The sequence below is a fragment of the Stegodyphus dumicola genome, chromosome 7 (assembly GCF_044657685.1).
Source record: "Stegodyphus dumicola isolate Sdum_Otavi_A_Nest chromosome 7, ASM4465768v1".
Lineage (NCBI taxonomy): Eukaryota > Metazoa > Arthropoda > Arachnida > Araneae > Eresidae > Stegodyphus > Stegodyphus dumicola.
In genome coordinates, this window is record NC_140774.1 from 11,950,324 (window position 1) to 11,969,136 (window position 18,813).

Genomic DNA, 18,813 nt, shown 5'->3' on the forward strand with positions numbered 1-18,813 from the left:
AAAATAGAACTGTTGAAACTATCCTGAAAAAAATATTTTAATCTTCAGCGCGTCAGGGTGTTGTCCTTCGGCAAAGCGTAAGATATTTAATTTCTTTTTCAATTTTAATCTGTCTATTAATGATTAACAAGCTAAGCGATTTAAAAACTATAAACGCAGTATTATTAATTACTATTAGTCCAAAGGGGCAGTTTGCCCAGAAGGACTATTAATTTCGTTTTGGCATTTTGCGTCGATTCACGATAAGCGTTGTTTCACTTTTCCAATTGTTGCTACCAAATATTACAGCCCTGTATTATATTTAAAGAAATTAAATAATGAAGAATCTGCATGAATGTATGTATGTATGCTTCTCGCATTGTGATAAAACAACGGTACCTAGAGCCATTAAAATTTGAATAACGTAATCTTCCATAGAATATAGGCATGTGGAAGCCCTAATTTGAATTTGAAATTTGTTTTATTATCGATTCCAAATTTTGTAATACTTTAACGAATTTTTGATTAACAAACTAAACGATTTCAAAGCCAGCAATGGCAACACTGTACGAAAAAAAGAAAACATTTTTATCTCCAGCGTGCGAGTCTCTGTATCGGAAATATTAAAGATATGCTCATTTAAAATTTATTTAGAGATATTGCTGTTGAACTGAATTTTATAGTTTGAGTACGTAGAACGTGATATTTAATAAATAAAGGTAACACACAGAACGATAAAAAAAAAACGCCTCCTCGGACATAATATAAAATCTGAAACCTATAAGATTTTTTTGTTATTAATTAATGTTACTTCTATTTTTATTTTTATTGTTATTACTAGCAAGACCCGAGAAAATACTCAAATTATTACACGGGCTTATTCAAGAAAGAGGATTCAATTGAATCACTTTGTATTTCAGGAAGTATAAATTCGACATGAACTATCTACAAGCTAATTTAAAGAGGAAGTTTCAAAGTTTGTGTACACAGGTTGTGAATGTTCAGTGTATCCCCCCTTCGCTGCACGGGAAACATCTATGCAGAAGGCAAACTCGTCCGCAACGCGAAAACCGTTGTCTAGTGTTACTGAGTACACCCGCAGCAGTTACACGCTTTCGCAAGCCGGCCACAGTTGTTGGTAGCTATGGGACGTAAACAGCCTCCTTAACATAACATAGCCCCACAAGAAAAAGTCACACGGTTTGAGATCCGAAGAATGTAAAAACAAGCAAAGCCTGTTAGTTGTACTAAGGTTTTAATTTCACTAGCTGTTGGTTCTTTTTACTTCTTTGTACGTATTAAAAAAGAAGTATTGAATCGCGAAAAATTCCGGGTACCATATTTCCAAAGGCGTAGCTAGGGTTTTCAGCGCCGGGGGACAACTGAAGATTTTGTGCCCCTTTCTCTGTGCGAAGAACGGAAAAATTTCATTCTAAAAGTTCGTAACATCAATTTGGCGCCCCCTGAATGCTCCGCTTGGGGACAGATGTCGCCCTTCGCCCCACCCTAGCTACGCCACTGCATATTTCTACGAAAATATCCATTCTGACCGCTATCGAATGCAAATTTAAGCATATCTTTGCGTGATATCTGTACGTAAGAATAAAGGACTTTTTTCTTTCCAAAAAATTATAAAACTGATTTAAAATGATTTTCGTGGCATCTGTACGTACACGTACGTATGTACGTTTGTATCTCGCATAACTCAAAAACGAGTATTCTCAGAACGTTGAAATTTTGTATATATGGCTGCTATAACGTGTAGATAGATGTACACCTCCTATTTTGGTTGCAATCGGCAGCACCAAAAGTATGTTAACATATGTATATACATATCAATTATGTTACTCAGCTCAGTGAGCTCAGTTTCTTTATTCTTATATATTTATAAGTTGTGCATTTTTTGCTTTAAAAATTAATGAATTATGTTTTTCTTATTTTCCAATTAAGATTTTTATGCCTATAGTTAATCTGCATGCAATAATTGTGGAATTATAAACATTTAAAAAGTTTTTGAAGTGCGACTAAGCCTTATTTTGTTTACGATAGCAGCCGTATTCGTTTACATTTGAAACTTAGCAGAATAGTGGATTTGTTGCCAATCTAGAGAAACTAAGCTTCGCAACAACAAAGTAAAGTCTTCTTTTATTATTGGGAATTAAATTATGCTTAATTCATTCTGGAGTCATCATTTAATTTATTAGCTGGTTTTTGCGTATAAACTATAATTTTAATTGCAAAAACTGTTTTTTAATTGCTTTAACTGTACTTGTTTTTTCATTTTTTTCTGTATCTTTCAATTTTTAATGAAAATATTTTGAATTTTTATGTATTTTTGCCTTGATGCGAAGAGAGAATTGAATTAATTAGTAGCGCATACGCATTAGGCAAGCGACGCTGAAATCGTCTGTGAAAAACTATTTCTTTCTTATCTGTTTAATTTCTTTTATACATTGTTTTAGATTTATTATAGTATTTGAACAGAACTGGTGGTAATTCTTCAGATGATATAATTTTTGTGCACTCTGAGTTATAAAATGAGTGAGATATAACATTGTTAAGTGAACTTAGCGCCGAAGTGTCGCTATAGTAAATAAATATAGTGAACTTTAAAGAGAGCATATGCTCTATTATGGTTTATGGGCTATCGACGAAGTAGATTTAATTCCAAATTTATTAACTGTTAATTCAATTTGTTTAAATAAAATGCAGGAAAATTGCGTATAGTTTAATACTCCGTACAAGGAAGTCATGCAGTGTACACATCAGATGTTTTGTTTTCGCGAAAAGTTTTAGGTAACCAACAGTCCTAAACATCTAATAGAGTTTTAAAATTTATATTTAGAAGATTTGATTAGTATAAAACTAAACATCACGAATAGCCTGTCCGGTACTCTGTTTCTTTTATAAAAGGTTATAAGTGCTTAAATAAAAATATTGCTTTAAAATCTAGAAGAAACTTACAGACATTTCTGTAATTCTACGTGACCTAGTTAAAAATTACCTTCTTAATTCAGCTACCGAATTCTCCGCTTCATAAGGAGTTATATTAATTTTAAAGTCATGTTTTATATGCTTGTGAACTTTACTAACTTTGCTCTTTGTTGAGATCTTTTAAAGTATTTTGTTTTGCATACTTTTTAAAGTTCTTGATGTCTTCTTATAGTACTTCAACTTATTACTACTACGTTCTTATTCATTAAATTACTTAGAAATACTTCTTTTAAAATCTTTCCATGTCAGCTTTGTTTCTGCATTTTCATTCTTGTGCTTAAGAAATGATTTTTTTTTTTGGGGGGGGGGGTCACTCGTGTGCAAATTACACGCACAGCTTTCTGAAATATTGCACAATAAATCTCTCTTGAACGGGTAATCATAGGCTCATGGTTTCAGAAAAAGGATTTAAATAACTTAATCTCAACTCTTCAATTGAAAAAGGTGCTTCAATGTATAATCTTTAACACTCATATAAATTCAATCTAGTATTTCCCATCAGAAAATTACTTAGTTTTGTAAAGCATTGAAGGCCTTTTTTTTTTTTACATATGATGACCGTATGTTCAACTCTTCAATTGAAAAGGTGCTTCAATGTATAATCTTTAACACTCATATAAATTCAATCTAGTATTTCCCATCAGAAAATTACTTAGTTTTGTAAAGCATTGAAGGCCTTTTTTTTACATATGATGACCGTATGTTCAATTTTAAAACTAATCTAAGTTAGAAAACTAATGACTAAAGACTCTAAACTAGACAACTAATGTAAGTGCTTTATAATTTTCGTTTCAAAATTTTATTTTACCTCGAGATTTGATTCGAGGAACTTGCACTTCTCTATTCTAATGATGAAAATGTTTTTTAAACTTAAATCAGTGGCGCTACAACCCTAGTGGGCCACGGCCTGCAGTGCCCCGAAATCTACTTTCTTGACATTGGGATTCGGAATGTTTTTGCTTCTGAAATATTTTCCAGATTATTGAATATCCTTTAAATCTTTTATACTGACATTTATAATTTTCCTTCGAACAGATACTCCGACTCATTGGATTCAAACGAAGAATTTTACTGAAGATGACCATTCTACCATTCGGTCAGTGACATTCAACTTGCATAACTTCCCGAGCTCCGAAAAGGTTGAGTTTGCTCAGCTGCGGATTCAGCTGTCGCCGGATGTTACCAGCAAAGTGTACGGTAAGTTAATCTAATTCAGAGGATTTTACTGTAAAAAGTGAATTTACAGAAAAAGTACTGCATTTTGTTGTGAATGTCTTAAAATAGTGTTTGTAACTCGCTGGAGCTACTGAAGTACCATTAAAGTACATACTACACATACTTATATAATACAAGAAAGCTAATTTTGTATTAGGTTTCGAAAATTTTATATTCTTTTATTAAATTGTAAAGCCTATGTCTCCTTGAGAACATGCAATATAGACTTTGTAAAAGGACTTTTGAAGAGTTATCTTCAGACTTGTGAAACAAAACAGAAATCAGAAGAAGGGTGTATAAGACCCTTTTTATTCAAATACAAAATTAATAAATGACCCAATGTAGGTTACAAGAAGCCAATCGCTTTTGGCTTAACAGAAATACGTAACAAACAATAAATTCAAGGTATTCAGAGCCTGTTCGCACATTTTTTAGACAATTTTGGTAAGCGGTAATAAAAAATCGTTTACTGCAAAAGAAGTAATTGCAATTGTACTATGTTTTTAAAAGTCAAAATTATCGTCTGTGGCTTGAAAGTTTTGTTTTTATTCAAAATGGCAAATTTAACAAAGCAATGGTTCGAAGGCTACATTTACGCTCTTTCCGAAGAGAAATATGCATACTCCGTTATCCATAAACGATGTGAGAGTCATGGTTTTGTGATATCTAAAGCGTCGATAGGTAATATCATCAACAAGAAAGGAAACAAACGTCAACTTGGAGCCTCAAGCGGGACAAAAATTCCAAACAAGTATCCAAGGAAAAAACGGACATCTTCGACTATTGCAAAGGTACGTTGTTTAATGTTAAAAAAAAATCCCTTTAGTCAAAGGACAGTTTCAAAATCATTAAAATGCTCGGTGTCCACTGTAAACAAAACGATAAACGTTCATTTAAATCTTAAGAAAGCGAAAAAATGCAATGTGCATCGTCTTCTTCCAAAGCATATCGTTTAACGAAGAACACGCTTCAGAATTCTATATGAGAAACACTTATCCGAAGTAAAATGGAAAACAATTGTCACAATAGATGAAGCATGGGTGTATTTAAATGACTGTAAGAAAAAAGAGCCATTTATTATCATAAAAGGGGGGGGAATTTAAGTACATGGTTCAAAGAATCGAAAGAAAGTTTTTATAAGGGATTCATAATTGTTGCTGGTTTTTCTTATAATGGCAAGTTAAAAATAAAGAGAGTGCAAAAAAATGTCAAGATTAACTTCAAATACTATCAGGAACATATTTTATCGCCAATTTTTCTGAATGAAATACCACCGTTTTACCCACAGTGCCATCAATCTGTGAGACCCCATCAGGACAAAGCTAGCACTCAAAATCCACTGTAAATTTCCTAAAAGAAATGGAACAGAAAACTGGTATCAAGGCCATACCCTTCATCGATGGGATCGAATACTTCTTCTGCCACTTCAAAAGGCATTATTATCCTGGAAATTGCGGTGTCGAAAGATAGTTCAGAATAAGGGATGTCAAAAAGAACATTTAAAACACATGAATTTCATGTAATTTAGTTTTGTGAATACAATATACATCGTCTAAAAAATGTGTGAACAGCCTCTGTAGTAGAGTAGCTTTAACGACTCACAAAATATTTTAACTCGCAGGAAGGGCTCTGGTTTGTAATAAACCAGCGAGATAAAGTTGAATGGCTAGAATACGCAACGTCCCTACCGCAAGTCGCTAATAATCACAGCACAACGTGGCGTGGAATAGACAGACACTTCCGAAACTCTTTCTTAAATAGCACTTCTCTCTAACTTAATAAACTCTCGCTATCTCATTTGAATGGCATGAAAAGCATGGGTGAAAAGAGAGTAATGGGAAAGTTTTCCAACTTAAAATGAACTGTTAATTGAAAATAAACAGATAAATCTCACAAAATCATAAAGCGAAAAGTATGTTGCTTGAACAAAGTTTTCATTTTTTAGTGTATTTTTAACTAATATTTATTTTGAATCTAATTATTCCCCCCAACAGAAGAACATACCATTTATACCACTAGCCACTTGTACAGCCAGCCACCTAAAGTAGTTATCATAATAAAGGAAAAATGTATAATGATTTTAATGAGTCTAGCTAGTGTAATGAATATACTATATTACAAAAGTGTACAATGTACATGCCGCTAAAACTCAGAAACGAGTCTCGGTATCAAGGGATGTTGTAACCTTCTATTCCCCATTCATGAAAAAGGTTCCCGTTTTTGCCTGAAGGGCGTGCTTGTGAAGGGAAATTTCGCCCTCTAGAAATTTCTGGAACAGTCCAGAACATTCGAGAGCATTCCACAACATTCCAGAACATCCCGGAACATTCTGGAATGTTGCAAAATATTGGGGAATAGTTTGGAATGTTCGGAAACATCCCGGATCATTGTGGAACATTCCAGAACACTCTCGACAGGTGTGGAATGTTCTGGATTATTGTGTACCATTCGAAGCCTTTTTCGTATGGGTGGGACTCCCGATGAAGAGAGAATATACAAATCGATTGACTCGATGGTAAATGTTGAAGAAAGTGTTAACTTTCCCCACAGAATTTTTAAATTCTTTGCAAGTACCAGGAATGACATTACACTGCTTTCTACTGAAAATTACTCAGAAATCTCAACTCACCAAAACTATGTAATGGAAGAAGGACGGTCTTCAAACAGCCATTGAATAACATCGTCGAAGCTAACTTATGACTGGAAAGGGCAAAGGACACAGTATTTATCCCCAGAATTTTGTTTTGGAGGGTGGGTGGGTAAAGTTGTTCTGCAGAGTAAAATTCTGTGCAGTTTTTAAATTTAATATTTGGTGTTTTCTTTAGGCACTTTTCTGGTACATTTAAAAGCCAGGCGAAAGCTGGACGCGTAGCTGCTAGTAATCAATACAATGATTCGATTGAAAAATACTTTTTCAATAATGAAAAATCACTCTTTTACTTCTAATGATGTTTCCGACAAACAGTCCAAAATATCCAGCTATTCTGCCAAAAAAGAGCAGAAATCTCTTCCATACTAAGAATTTCTTTATTTCTATTACTTCTGTTATTAAATTTGTTATAGTTTGTTGTCTATGAACTCAAAATGATCTAGATTTCATGCACGATTGTACGCGGTTTTTATTCTTCTTTTTCAAGGACATAAAAATCAGTAAATTGCAAGATTAATGTTAATAAAATCAAACACTCAAGTAGATTTAGATTAAATAATGACACTCAATTTTTTACCAATTAATACGACCCATTGTATTATATAATTCTCCCAAGCGAACATTTATACTTGCCGCTACATAAATTGGCATAGGAATGATGCCATTCTTTTGCTAGCCAATTAATATTAACCAGAATTAAATCGCTTCTAGCTTATCGTTATTATAAGCATGTCATTTAATACATTTTAGAATTCTCATGCAAGCACATTTCTGTGGGGTCTTTTCTACTTTTAATCGCGTAAATACATCAGGAGTAAATTACGAAAAAAAAAGCAATTAATAAAATCACCCACTGCGCATGTTAAAAATATCCGACAGCTTAACATGGCGGCAAGTGTAGTATTATGTCTGGAACACCAATTTTTTTTAACATAAATCTGAAATACTGGTAAAAAAATCTGCATAACCAAGATAAACTGTCTTCCGCATGGCATAAATCCAAGAACCAAAAAGAGAGAAGGAGGCTTTAATCACTTCATTACAAAATACCATGGGATTTTTTCGAGATAGAACGTGCCATTTTGGTCCTTGTGACGTATGGCGGAGAGATATCTTAAGCAAAGAACAAAGCCCTTTTTAATTCCTTTGCCTGCCGTTATATAGAATACAATAATAAGGCAGAGTTTCATAAAAATAAATATTTTAATCATTAAGCAATTATTTTACAACGAAATACTAGTTTACAACGATCCTCTAACAAATCAAACAATGTCTTAAATTAAAAGGACTAACGAATGAACCTGAGCCCTATCCAACTTTCAACCCTTGTTTTCAGTCCTCAATGATCTGCCTCGAATACATATATATATATACATACATATATATATATATATATATATATATATATATATATATATATATTTATGTGTTAGTATTGCTGTTGACTCATAGAGAGCAAGAAGAGAATTAAAATTAAAAAAAAAACAATTTGACTGCTCAATGAACTTCCTAGGATTATTTTTGATTATTTTCATTTTTGAAAATATTACTTGCAAACGTAAACATTTATGACGCAAAGTACGTTTGCGCCACACACATTTTTTATCCACTTCATTCTTCTTTCCTTCCCCCCCCCCAATACTTTCTGAATCACATTGACCAAGACGTTGATGTCTCTTCTAAAGCTAGTAATAATAATTAAGGTAAGAATAAATAATAACTAAAGTAAACAAAAGTCAAAGTTGGCAGTTCATGCCTTGAAACTCATTCCTATCATAATGTAGAATCGGTACTTACTGTCTAGGAATATGATGTTTGTAAACTTACTTCCGATGTGGCTGTCTAGGGGCTAATAAACTAGTCCGATTTATGTAAAACTTGGATATTTAATGAAACATGAATAGTTGCTACAAACTACAAAGTAATTACATACGTAGAAGGAAATAGATGAGATTATTTACAGATGAAGAGAAGGAATCGTCTTTTACATGCAAACATCTTTTTATCGCGTCATCGTCTTAATGGCGGAATCATCTGACTTCATCATCGAAAAAGGTAAAAGATTTATTCTCACAGCTTGTCGCGTCATCCGATTATAATGAACGATGCCATCCCACAACTGCTCGTCATCCTGATGGAATGCGGCCTCGCATTCTCTTAGCACCACCATCTCATCTAGGGATCTGAAAAATAAAATTTTAAAAACAAAACAAAAAAAGATTTTTTTGTTACTATTGAGGGAAAAGTCGTCCTAAATGGTTTATTTCAGCCATCTTCCCTTATCATCTTAACATTCTCAGAAATAAGGGCTTTAGCTCTTCTTCAATGCTCTTTCAGTATTCGTTCATCTTTAACAGTCTATCTGAATACATGTATTTTACAAACACGTCTTCTTTTGATGTTGTCTGGAACAATTCATCTTCGTATTTACGTCTTCTTAAACATCATATGGATACGTCTTCTGAATGCGTCGTCTTAGATACCATCTTCTTGAAGCCGTCTTTCTTCATACTCTTCATCCTTAGACATCATCTTCAGTCTTCTTAAATTAGTTCACGTCTTTAAAATAATAGTCCATTAGTCAAATCGGGAGAAATTTGTCTAGTCGGGCAAAACGTCCAAATCAGAAATCATCAAAATCGGTATTTCTTTTTCAGAGATTTTCAATTTTCTTCCTGGATCTTCTGAATCTGCTTTTTCGCTTCTTTTTTCTCACTTTCATTAATTTCTTTTGTTCCGTCTTTGCTTTCCGTATCAGCGTCGTTGTGATCAGGTTTTCTGACTGACTTCTGCTTTTCAATCTTCTCTTCTTCTTCGGTGGTCTCTATAGTTTCTTCGTCTCCAGTGGTTTTTTTTTATTTTTTGCTTCTCTATTGCAAGGTATTTTACTGAAATTGTTCTAGTAGAATTCACATTTAATTCATAATCTTTAGCAACTGACTCTTCTTCGGAAAAATGATTCTCTTCAGAATCTCCTTCTGCAGTGTCGTTTTTCCTCGTTGGCTTCGAAGCTAATTGTATTGTGCTTGAGTTTCCTTTTTGCACAAATTCAAATTCATCTTTAATAGCATCATTTTCACTTATATCAGAATCTGCATCACTCGGAACGTCGTCAGAATTCACAATCAGGAAATCATTGCCACTTGCTTTGATTGTGGATGAGGTATCCAGTTTGATCACATTCTGTACTGTAACAGGAACTACACTAACAGGATCAGTTTCTGGTTTTGGAAGTAAAAAACCATAATTAACAACTTTTCAAATCCTTCTTCAGAACCATTTCCATTGCAATAAGCATTTTTTTTGCTCTTCAGAATCATTCTCAGATTTCTTGTTTTCTGCGATAAAACAAATATTTGATCTAAATGAAGAACCATCAATTTGGAATTCACCTTCAAATCTCTCTATAGGTTTGTTGCCAAATTCCGTTAACTGTAGCTCTGCCAACTTAAGTTCAGGAGAACCTATCTTCTTATGTATATCTTCTCGGATTAGCGTTACTTGACTACCAGTATCTATTAAAGCATCAATTTGCAAATTACCCAAATTAACAGTTTTATGCATTTCTTTCTGACAAGTCTGAGTTATTGGATTTACAGCTTTGGCCTCTTGGATATTTTTAGATGATGCTTTGGAACAATCTGCGGCTTTGTGTCCAAACAAATTGCATTTAAAAAACTTAAATCCTTTACTCTTATTGTGACACGAATTCGATTTATGACCTAAACTTCCGCAATTATAACACCTTGGGTCTTTAATCTTACTAGGTATAGCGTGTGTTTTATTTTGTGTGTTAGTATTTGAATAACCCTTACTTTTCGTATCTGGAACGCGGATTTTCTCATAGATTTTTAATTTCTCTTTGAATTCAGAAATAGTTTTACACCCATACAAAACAATTTTGTTGCTACTCTGATCTGGTATCCCATTGATTACATAATCAAGAATTGATGAATCATCAACAGAACCGCGACTGGCTATTTTACGCATATCAATTAAATATTCGGAAAGTGATTACCAGGTTTTAAGTGTCGTTTCTGTAATAAATTATGAAGTTGTGCACTGTTTATTTTAGAACCAAATTCAGATAAAAGATTTTCTTTTAATTTGTCCCATGATATTATACCTTTCAAAGACCGAATAAATACTTTAGCAGAACCAGTAGCAAACACAATTTTCTGTAATTCCGATAACTTAAATAATTTAAAAGATTCTTCTAAATCGCCAATGAAGGATTCAACTGGATATGTATCAGTGCCATTAAATTCAGAAACAGTTTCTAAGATATCACGAAAATGTAGGGAAATATTGCTAGGCATTATAATGTTTTCATCCACTGAGTTATTTATGGGAGGTGATTCTGACCGAACAGAATTAATATCATGATTTTTATCAGAATCATAAACACTTTAGTTTTCAGATAACTCATCATCGTCATCACTTTCGGATTTTAAAAGCTAAAAATCACAAAGACTATTCAATATTAAATCACAATTTTTATCAGGATTTGAATCATAATTAAGATGTAACAAATTACACACAGAAATAAAATCATTTGCAGTAAGAGTTTTAAGTAATTTTTGTTTTGTTTCTTCAATATTAAAATCAGATGGAAAACCACAAAAGTTACGCAATCTAGCTCTATTTTTTCGATCACCCAAAGTTCCAAACACAATTTGATGTAAAAGTTTAATTGACTTAGTAGGTCCAGTCTTTAAAGAATTTGAAATTCTCGAAGTAGAATTTAAGGTAGTCATCTTAATTCACAGTATCATAGAACACTATCCTTAGAAGTAACAATGTGGAAATAATTGAAACAAAACTTACTTCTCTTCTTTTGTAATATTCATCATGCTTCTTCCTAGGCTCATACCGGCCTGAGCGCCCAATTCTGTAGAATCGGTACTTACTGTCTAGGAATATGATGTTTGTAAACTTACTTCCGATGTGGCTGTCTAGGGGCTAATAAACTAGTCCGATTTATGTAAAACTTGGATATTTAATGAAACATGAATAGTTGCTACAAACTACAAAGTAATTACATACGTAGAAGCAAATAGATGAGATTATTTACAGATGAAGAGAAGGAATCGTCTTTTACATGCAAACATCTTTTTATCGCGTCATCGTCTTAATGGCGGAATCGTCTGACTTCATCATCGAAAATAGTAAAAGATTTATTCAGCTTGTCGCGTTATCCGATTATAATGAACGATGCCATTCCACAATAATATCTTAAAAGTAACATCAAAACAGTTCGGAGGAATAAATCATAAAATTAGATCTTAATAATAAGGCTTATAACAACGTATATATTGTATTATTGGAGTCTTAAAATTTACGATTTTAAATATGTAAAAATAACATCTTACCTGTTTTCCAAAATAGAAGTTTTAAAACTTAGAATTCCATTTCAAATCGCTTTACAAATCATTGCCATACACAGCTTCGAAACAAAGAATAATCAAATTTTTTATTTTCTAATTTTTTCAGATAATGAGTTAGTATTTTTGTGTATTAAGAGTTCGAATATGCCAGAAAACCAAACAAATTAGCCTAAAATTTGGAACCTTTTTTACCACTCCAAACAGTAACAGTTTTTATAGGTGAAGATATCCGGACTTGCTCCGGATACTTCATCAATTTACATCCCCAAAATAAATAGTATAAGAAGCATGGCAACACTTAACACTGTAAATCTGAGCATTATTTAGCTGACCGCTTCCTCGGAACACAGATCTTTTTTCTCTAAGCCTTTACTGATAAATGATTTTTGAAAGATATTTAAATGTGCTTTTCTCTTCTTTTAAACACCCGGATGGCTTTGTATAAAAAACAGCGTGAACGGGGGGAGGGAGAATACACCATATTCCGTTTTGCTGGAGACTTCCATCCCTAATGCTGACAAAAACCTTTTTTTAGCCCTAAGGGGCAATTTGCCCAGAAGGACTATTAATTTCGTTTTGGCATTTTGCGTAGATTCACTATAAATGTCGGTTCACTTTTCAAATTGTTGCCAAATTTAGAGCTCTGCATTATATTTAAAGAAATTAAATAATAAAGAATTTGCATGAATGTATGTATGTTTCTCGCACTGTGAAAATACAATGGTACCTAGAGATATCCAGTTTTGAATAACGTAGTCCTTCACCTGAATAATGGCACCTAGAAGCCCGAATTTTGAATTTCAAATTAATTTTGTTATCTATTTCCTGTTTTGTGAAACTATACAAGTTCAAAGGGAACACTTAACGGAATAAAGCATTTTTATTTACAGTGCGCGAGACTGTCTATTGGGATTTTTAAAGATAAGCTTGTTTTTAAATATTTTTAGCCCAAATGTTTTCGAAACGTGTATGTGTGTGTGTGTGTGTCCTTTTGGCCATAATACACAACCTTAAAGCTTTCAATTTTTTTTTAAAATTATTCTTTATCGAATATTTTACCGGTTTTATCTAGACTGTAATTTATCTAAGGGTATATGCCTTGAGCTTTAACCTTTAGGGGGCATCAAAATTTTCTGAAATTTAAAGCTATAAAATTTTTAATATTTCTTCCTCTGACTACCATACTTTAAACTTATGATACTACTCGAGTAACGAATATGAGAGCTTTATAATTATCGCAGGCATGGTTATATACATGGATGTTAAATTAATAAATTCTTCAATTGCATTATTTTGGTCTTGTCTCTGTAATTTAATTAATCTTGTAGTAATAAAATCAATAAGAATTCTTTAGGCTTTACTCTTTAGTGCATGTTTTAAACAGCACATGATAAACTGCTACCTTAAAAACAAAACATGAAAAAAAGTGAAAAGCATTTTTAGTTTAAATGGAAAAATAGTAAATCTTTCATTTTTTCCACGAAATTCTTTGTATAATTGGCATCAGTTATATCTTCTACTTTGGAAAAAATTTGAGAACAGAACTTTTGTTAAGTGGTTTTGTTTCAGACCTGTAGTTTTCAAAATCTAGTTGCACGTTTCAGCTTTACGTTTTCTGTCTTTAGCAAATACGTATGTTCACATCTGTTTTCGGATAAAATAGAATCTGTATGTATGTATGTTCCTCGTATTGTGGAAAAACAGCTGCATCTACAACCATCAAATGTTTAACACACGTAATCCTCCGTCCGACTATGCGCACTTCGAATCCAGAATTTTAAATTTCGAATTGGTTTTTGATTTCTTTCGTATTACATGTAAATTTAATGAACATTTGATGATGATGATGTAAAAGCTTTGTGTTGTCATTCTGGAAAGCATAAATTTTTATTTTTCAAATTTTATCAGAAAACTGAACTTTGTAAAAGGATATGTTGTCCCTCCGTGAAACGCAATATGTCTGCCATTCGAATTTAATACTTTAAAAGTCACTCAGCAAAACGTGGAGTACTTGTCTTTGAAATGCAATCAGGAAACTCACGCGAAGGATATGTGCTGCCCTTTGGCACCTAAAACAAAGGTACTTAGAGTCATCAAATTTTGAATAACGTAATCCTCCACCGAATATGAGCATCTGGAAGCCCTAATTTGGAATTTGGAATTTGCTTTATTATCGATTTCATATTTTCTAACACTTCGACGAATTTTTGATTAGCAAACTCAAAGATTTCAAACCGAGCAATGGCAACACAGTACGGAGAAAAAAACTTTTTTATCTCCAGAGCGCGAAACTATGTGTCGGAAATACTAAAGCTATGCTCTTTTTAAAATTATTTTGCGATACTGCTGTTGAACTGAATTTTATGGTTAAAGTGCGAAGAACACAACATTTAATAAATAAAAGTGCTTGGTAAAGCATAATGTTTTTCATAATGAATGAAAAACTCAGCAATTTAAAAGAAATATGTTAACACGTTTCTTTTAAATTGCTGTAAAATAAAATATTTTTATCTTCCATGCACCAGTTTGTTATCGTTTAACGAAGCCTAAAATATTTAAATTTTTTTCAAATTTAACTTGTCTGTTATATTAAAACTAAGCGATTTCTAAGCAGTAAATTCCGTTCTCTATTATTCTATTATTAATTATTATTATACTGTTATTAAAAATAATTATTATTCTATTAGTAATTATTATTATATTATTATTAATTATAATTATTCTATTATTATTAATTATTATTATTCCCTTATTGTTATTATTCTATAATTATTATCTTATTATATTATTATTATTATCCTATTATATTATTATTATTGTTATTCTATTCTATATCTTATTATTTAATAATATTATTCCATTATTTTTATTATTATTCTATTATTGTTAATTACTAGCTGAACTCGTGAAATGACATTAACTAAATTCATTAAACTACTACATATTTTTTTCGTTCTGTTAGTAACTTTTTAGACGGTTGAATGGCGGCCAGTACCTAATCTGAAAAAAGCTAAGCTTGTTTATATCGGACTGATAACAAAGTTACAGTCATAAAGCTTCATAAAAAAAGTAAAATTCCTACGGGAAATGCCAAAAGGAAAAGAAAATGCTTGGAGTAACAGCAGTGATAGCAGATGATGTTGCTCTTCAACTGAATTTAATGGTTTAAGTACGAAGAACGTGATATTTAATAAGTAGAGGTAACAGACAAAATGTTTAAAAAAAACGCCCCTTTGGACGCAATTTAAAAATCTGAAACCTTTCAAATTTTCTGTTCTTTTTATCTGAAATATTTTCGTTTCTTAGTTTTACAGACTACATCCATATAATTCAAAACATTTCTTTTTTCTTCTTCTTTTTATTATTTTATTTTTACGAACGGCTGGAACTATTTTTTTTTTTTTTAATTTTCAAATATAATATACCTTCTGTTTACCCACAGTGCCATCAACCAATAGAACTCCATCAAGACAAAGCAAGCAACCAAACGTCAAAATTCACCATTGATTTTCCTGGAAAAAATGGAAAAAGAAACGGGTATTAAGACCATAACTTTCACTCATGTGCCTACTAAATCTTTTGCTATAACACCCACGGATTTTTGCGCTTTTGCACTTTTTAAAAAGAGGATTTTTCAAACGTCGACCTACAACTCTCTTTAGAATTTGAAAAGCGTTTAAGAGGAATGGGATAAAATATCTCTTCCGATACTACAAAAGGCTTGATTGTTTGTAAATTACGATGTAGAAAGTTAGTGAAGAATAAGCGTTATCAAATAAAACATTTTAAACGCAAAATGTTTAAGTAAAATATTTCTGCAAATACAGTGAAAAATCGTCTAAAAATGTGTGAACGTCTGTAAAGGTTTGAAATACCTCACCTGATTTACTGATTATTCAGCTGAAAGTGAAAATGGTACGTAAATACCAACGGTTAATATGCGTGCTTTGTCGTGCCGTTTATACAAATGTGAATCACTTGCGTCAAAACGTAAAATCTAAAGGTCGTAGATCTTTAAGTCGTAAATCACTTTAAGTCTGGAGAGTACCGTACACAAGTAAACCTTTCCTCAATCATATGGTAATATTTTAAAGCAAACATTTCGCTTTCAGTTGTACTAAATAACTAATTCAAAATTAGTAATAAAAAGGCAAGCTTAGATTGGCATAGATCTTCAATTAAAATTTATTGATTTCAAGGGCAATTAATCACAAGTCCCTCTTCTTCAGGAGAGAAAGTGCTTTTGCTATTGAATTAGGCAAGCACTTTTTTCATCTTAAGAGAGAGCTGTGTATGAGTGCTATCGAATTTTGTAGAGTGTTATGCAAAATGTACTCCAAACCAAGATTACTTTTATACCACGTTTAAATTTTGCATTGGCGTATTTTTACTGCACTTTAAAATAACTAGTTGTGAAGCGGCACACAAAATTTATTCTTTCCCGAAATATGTGATATGTTTTATTATTTTAAATAATGTTATAAATATTATTCCTGAAAATTCATCGTTGTTTATGTGTACGAGTATTATTATTAAATATATCATAAATCACGAGTTATAAAATATCATAAATCATATCATTAGAAAATAATATCTTAAATCGCGAATTAAAAGTATCACATAAAAGTACAAATTATTAATAAATACGTATATTTTATAAGCTGTGCATAATTATAAATTAAAAAGTAAGTTAAAGATTTCATGCTGCGTCGAAAGCAAACAGTTGCAAACTGGCAAACAATCTTGTCCTATATTAAAAATTGCTTTTATTAATTAGCTATTATTTTTCAAAATCGAGTAGTTAGCCAAAATAGTTAAATTCTTCATATTCATTCCAAACTAAGCAACATATCAAAAATTCTGAAAGCTTACTTTTATTATTTTTATTAATATATTATCTTTATTGTTTTATCGTTAAGCAATTGTTACTTCTTTTCATCTAACTTCTTGCTAAGCCTTTCTAATTAACCACGACATTTTTTATGTATAGATTCAAAAACGAAGATAAGCATATACTTCTTCCACCGTGGTGTTTCTGTTCTGCTGCACGACAAGCTCTTTAATCCAAACAAAGATATACTGCTTACAGCAAACGTAACCAAATCATTACAGACATTGCTAGAAGCTGGTGAGAAAGTTCTGGAATTACAAATACGGCTTCCATATGAATTAGATGGTCTATTAGAATTCAGTTCTGACGTCGTCGAAGGACCCCAGCTGCTTGTTCTTTCTCAAGCAACTTCAGAATCTAAGAAAGACGATGATCCAGTCCTCAATCGAATGAGAAGGTCATTGGCAGAGAGATTTCAAGCACCTTTTGAAGAAACATATGAAGAAGGAACGCCTGATGACATTGATAAAAGTAAGTATCCTAAACTAAACCATCAAGCTAATTTTACCCCTTTTTTTTATCAATATTTATTTCCAAAATACTTGTGTTCTTTAAAACTATTTCCTTTTTTTTTTTTTTTTTTTAATTAGCTAAGATTCAGTTTCCACGTTCAACAAATTTTGGAGCAAGAAACTGTCAAACAGGAAATTATTACGTTTCAAAAAAGCTGCTGTGTTTCAAAGTAGTTTCTATGGAAATCAACATGATTTTCATTTCATAGAGTACTGATCATTAAAAAAGCTCACATTGCAGGGTTTTCCTTATTTTGCATACCAAATTTATTTTAAGTTTGATACCTGTTCTAGACTTCTCAGCTTCCCCTCACATTCTCTCACCAGGATGTAAATTTAAAGTGAAGTGCTATTTAAAAATGTGAATATCTCAGTTTATTCAGAGCGTGTTTCGCTAGCCAATGCACGTTTCGTTGTTATTTCGCGGTCACGCCAGTAAGCCTCTTGGCCTTAGGCGTAAACTTAAGTGCGCTCTTGTACTATTTATGTCAGTTTTGACTTGTATTATATTCTGCGTTTTAGTTTCCACCGCAAGTGAACGATGTCCTAGGAAGGCACGAAGTCCGTGACTTTCTGTTAACTATTTTGAATTAATAAAGAGTTATTTTTACCCTTCGTCTGAGTCAGTAGTTTTTATTCACGCCTATGCGAGAATTCTCTAGCTCATTATAGGGTCTATTCTGGTTTATGTGGAACAAGAGAGACAGACTCTATAACATAAAATGCCAAGAATTTAGATAATCGAGAGAACGGACGCAAGTTAACTTTATCTTCGGAATTATTATCAAAATAAATATAACATATTTTTCAGTATTATACAGTTGCATTAATACTAGAAAGTAGGGTTGCTTGACTAAACTTCTTACCTTGTAGTGTTCCTCACCCCTAGTTTATTATAAAACGTCCAGGAACATAGTGAACTATCGGGCGACTTATCGCTGAGTTCAAAACAAATAGAAGGTAGACTGTAGAAGAGTTAAAATACCCTTTTATTCATTCACATAAGAATGTCAGTTGAACCCTTCTCGGGCTCTACTAGGACTTAACTCAAAGTAAGAAATAAAAAACTAAACTAAAATTACCTAAACGAGACTTAGCCGAAGCGAGACACAATTATCTAACGTAGTTGGCCCTTAAATTAAACTAACCGGCGAATATCAATAGGCACGTATAATACGGCCGAGC

General features: G+C 32.3%; 1 protein-coding gene across 1 annotated transcript in view; it reads left to right on the forward strand.

Moving 5' to 3' along the window:
• LOC118195219 (bone morphogenetic protein 10-like) overlaps positions 1-18,813 on the forward strand; it is a 42,531-nt gene that overhangs the window by 12,436 nt on the left and 11,282 nt on the right. Inside the window, exons 2-3 of the mRNA XM_035366478.2 lie at positions 4,009-4,170; positions 17,216-17,587. Of these exons, the coding sequence (XP_035222369.1) occupies positions 4,009-4,170; positions 17,216-17,587 (534 nt within the window). The remainder of the gene's footprint in view (positions 1-4,008; positions 4,171-17,215; positions 17,588-18,813) is intronic.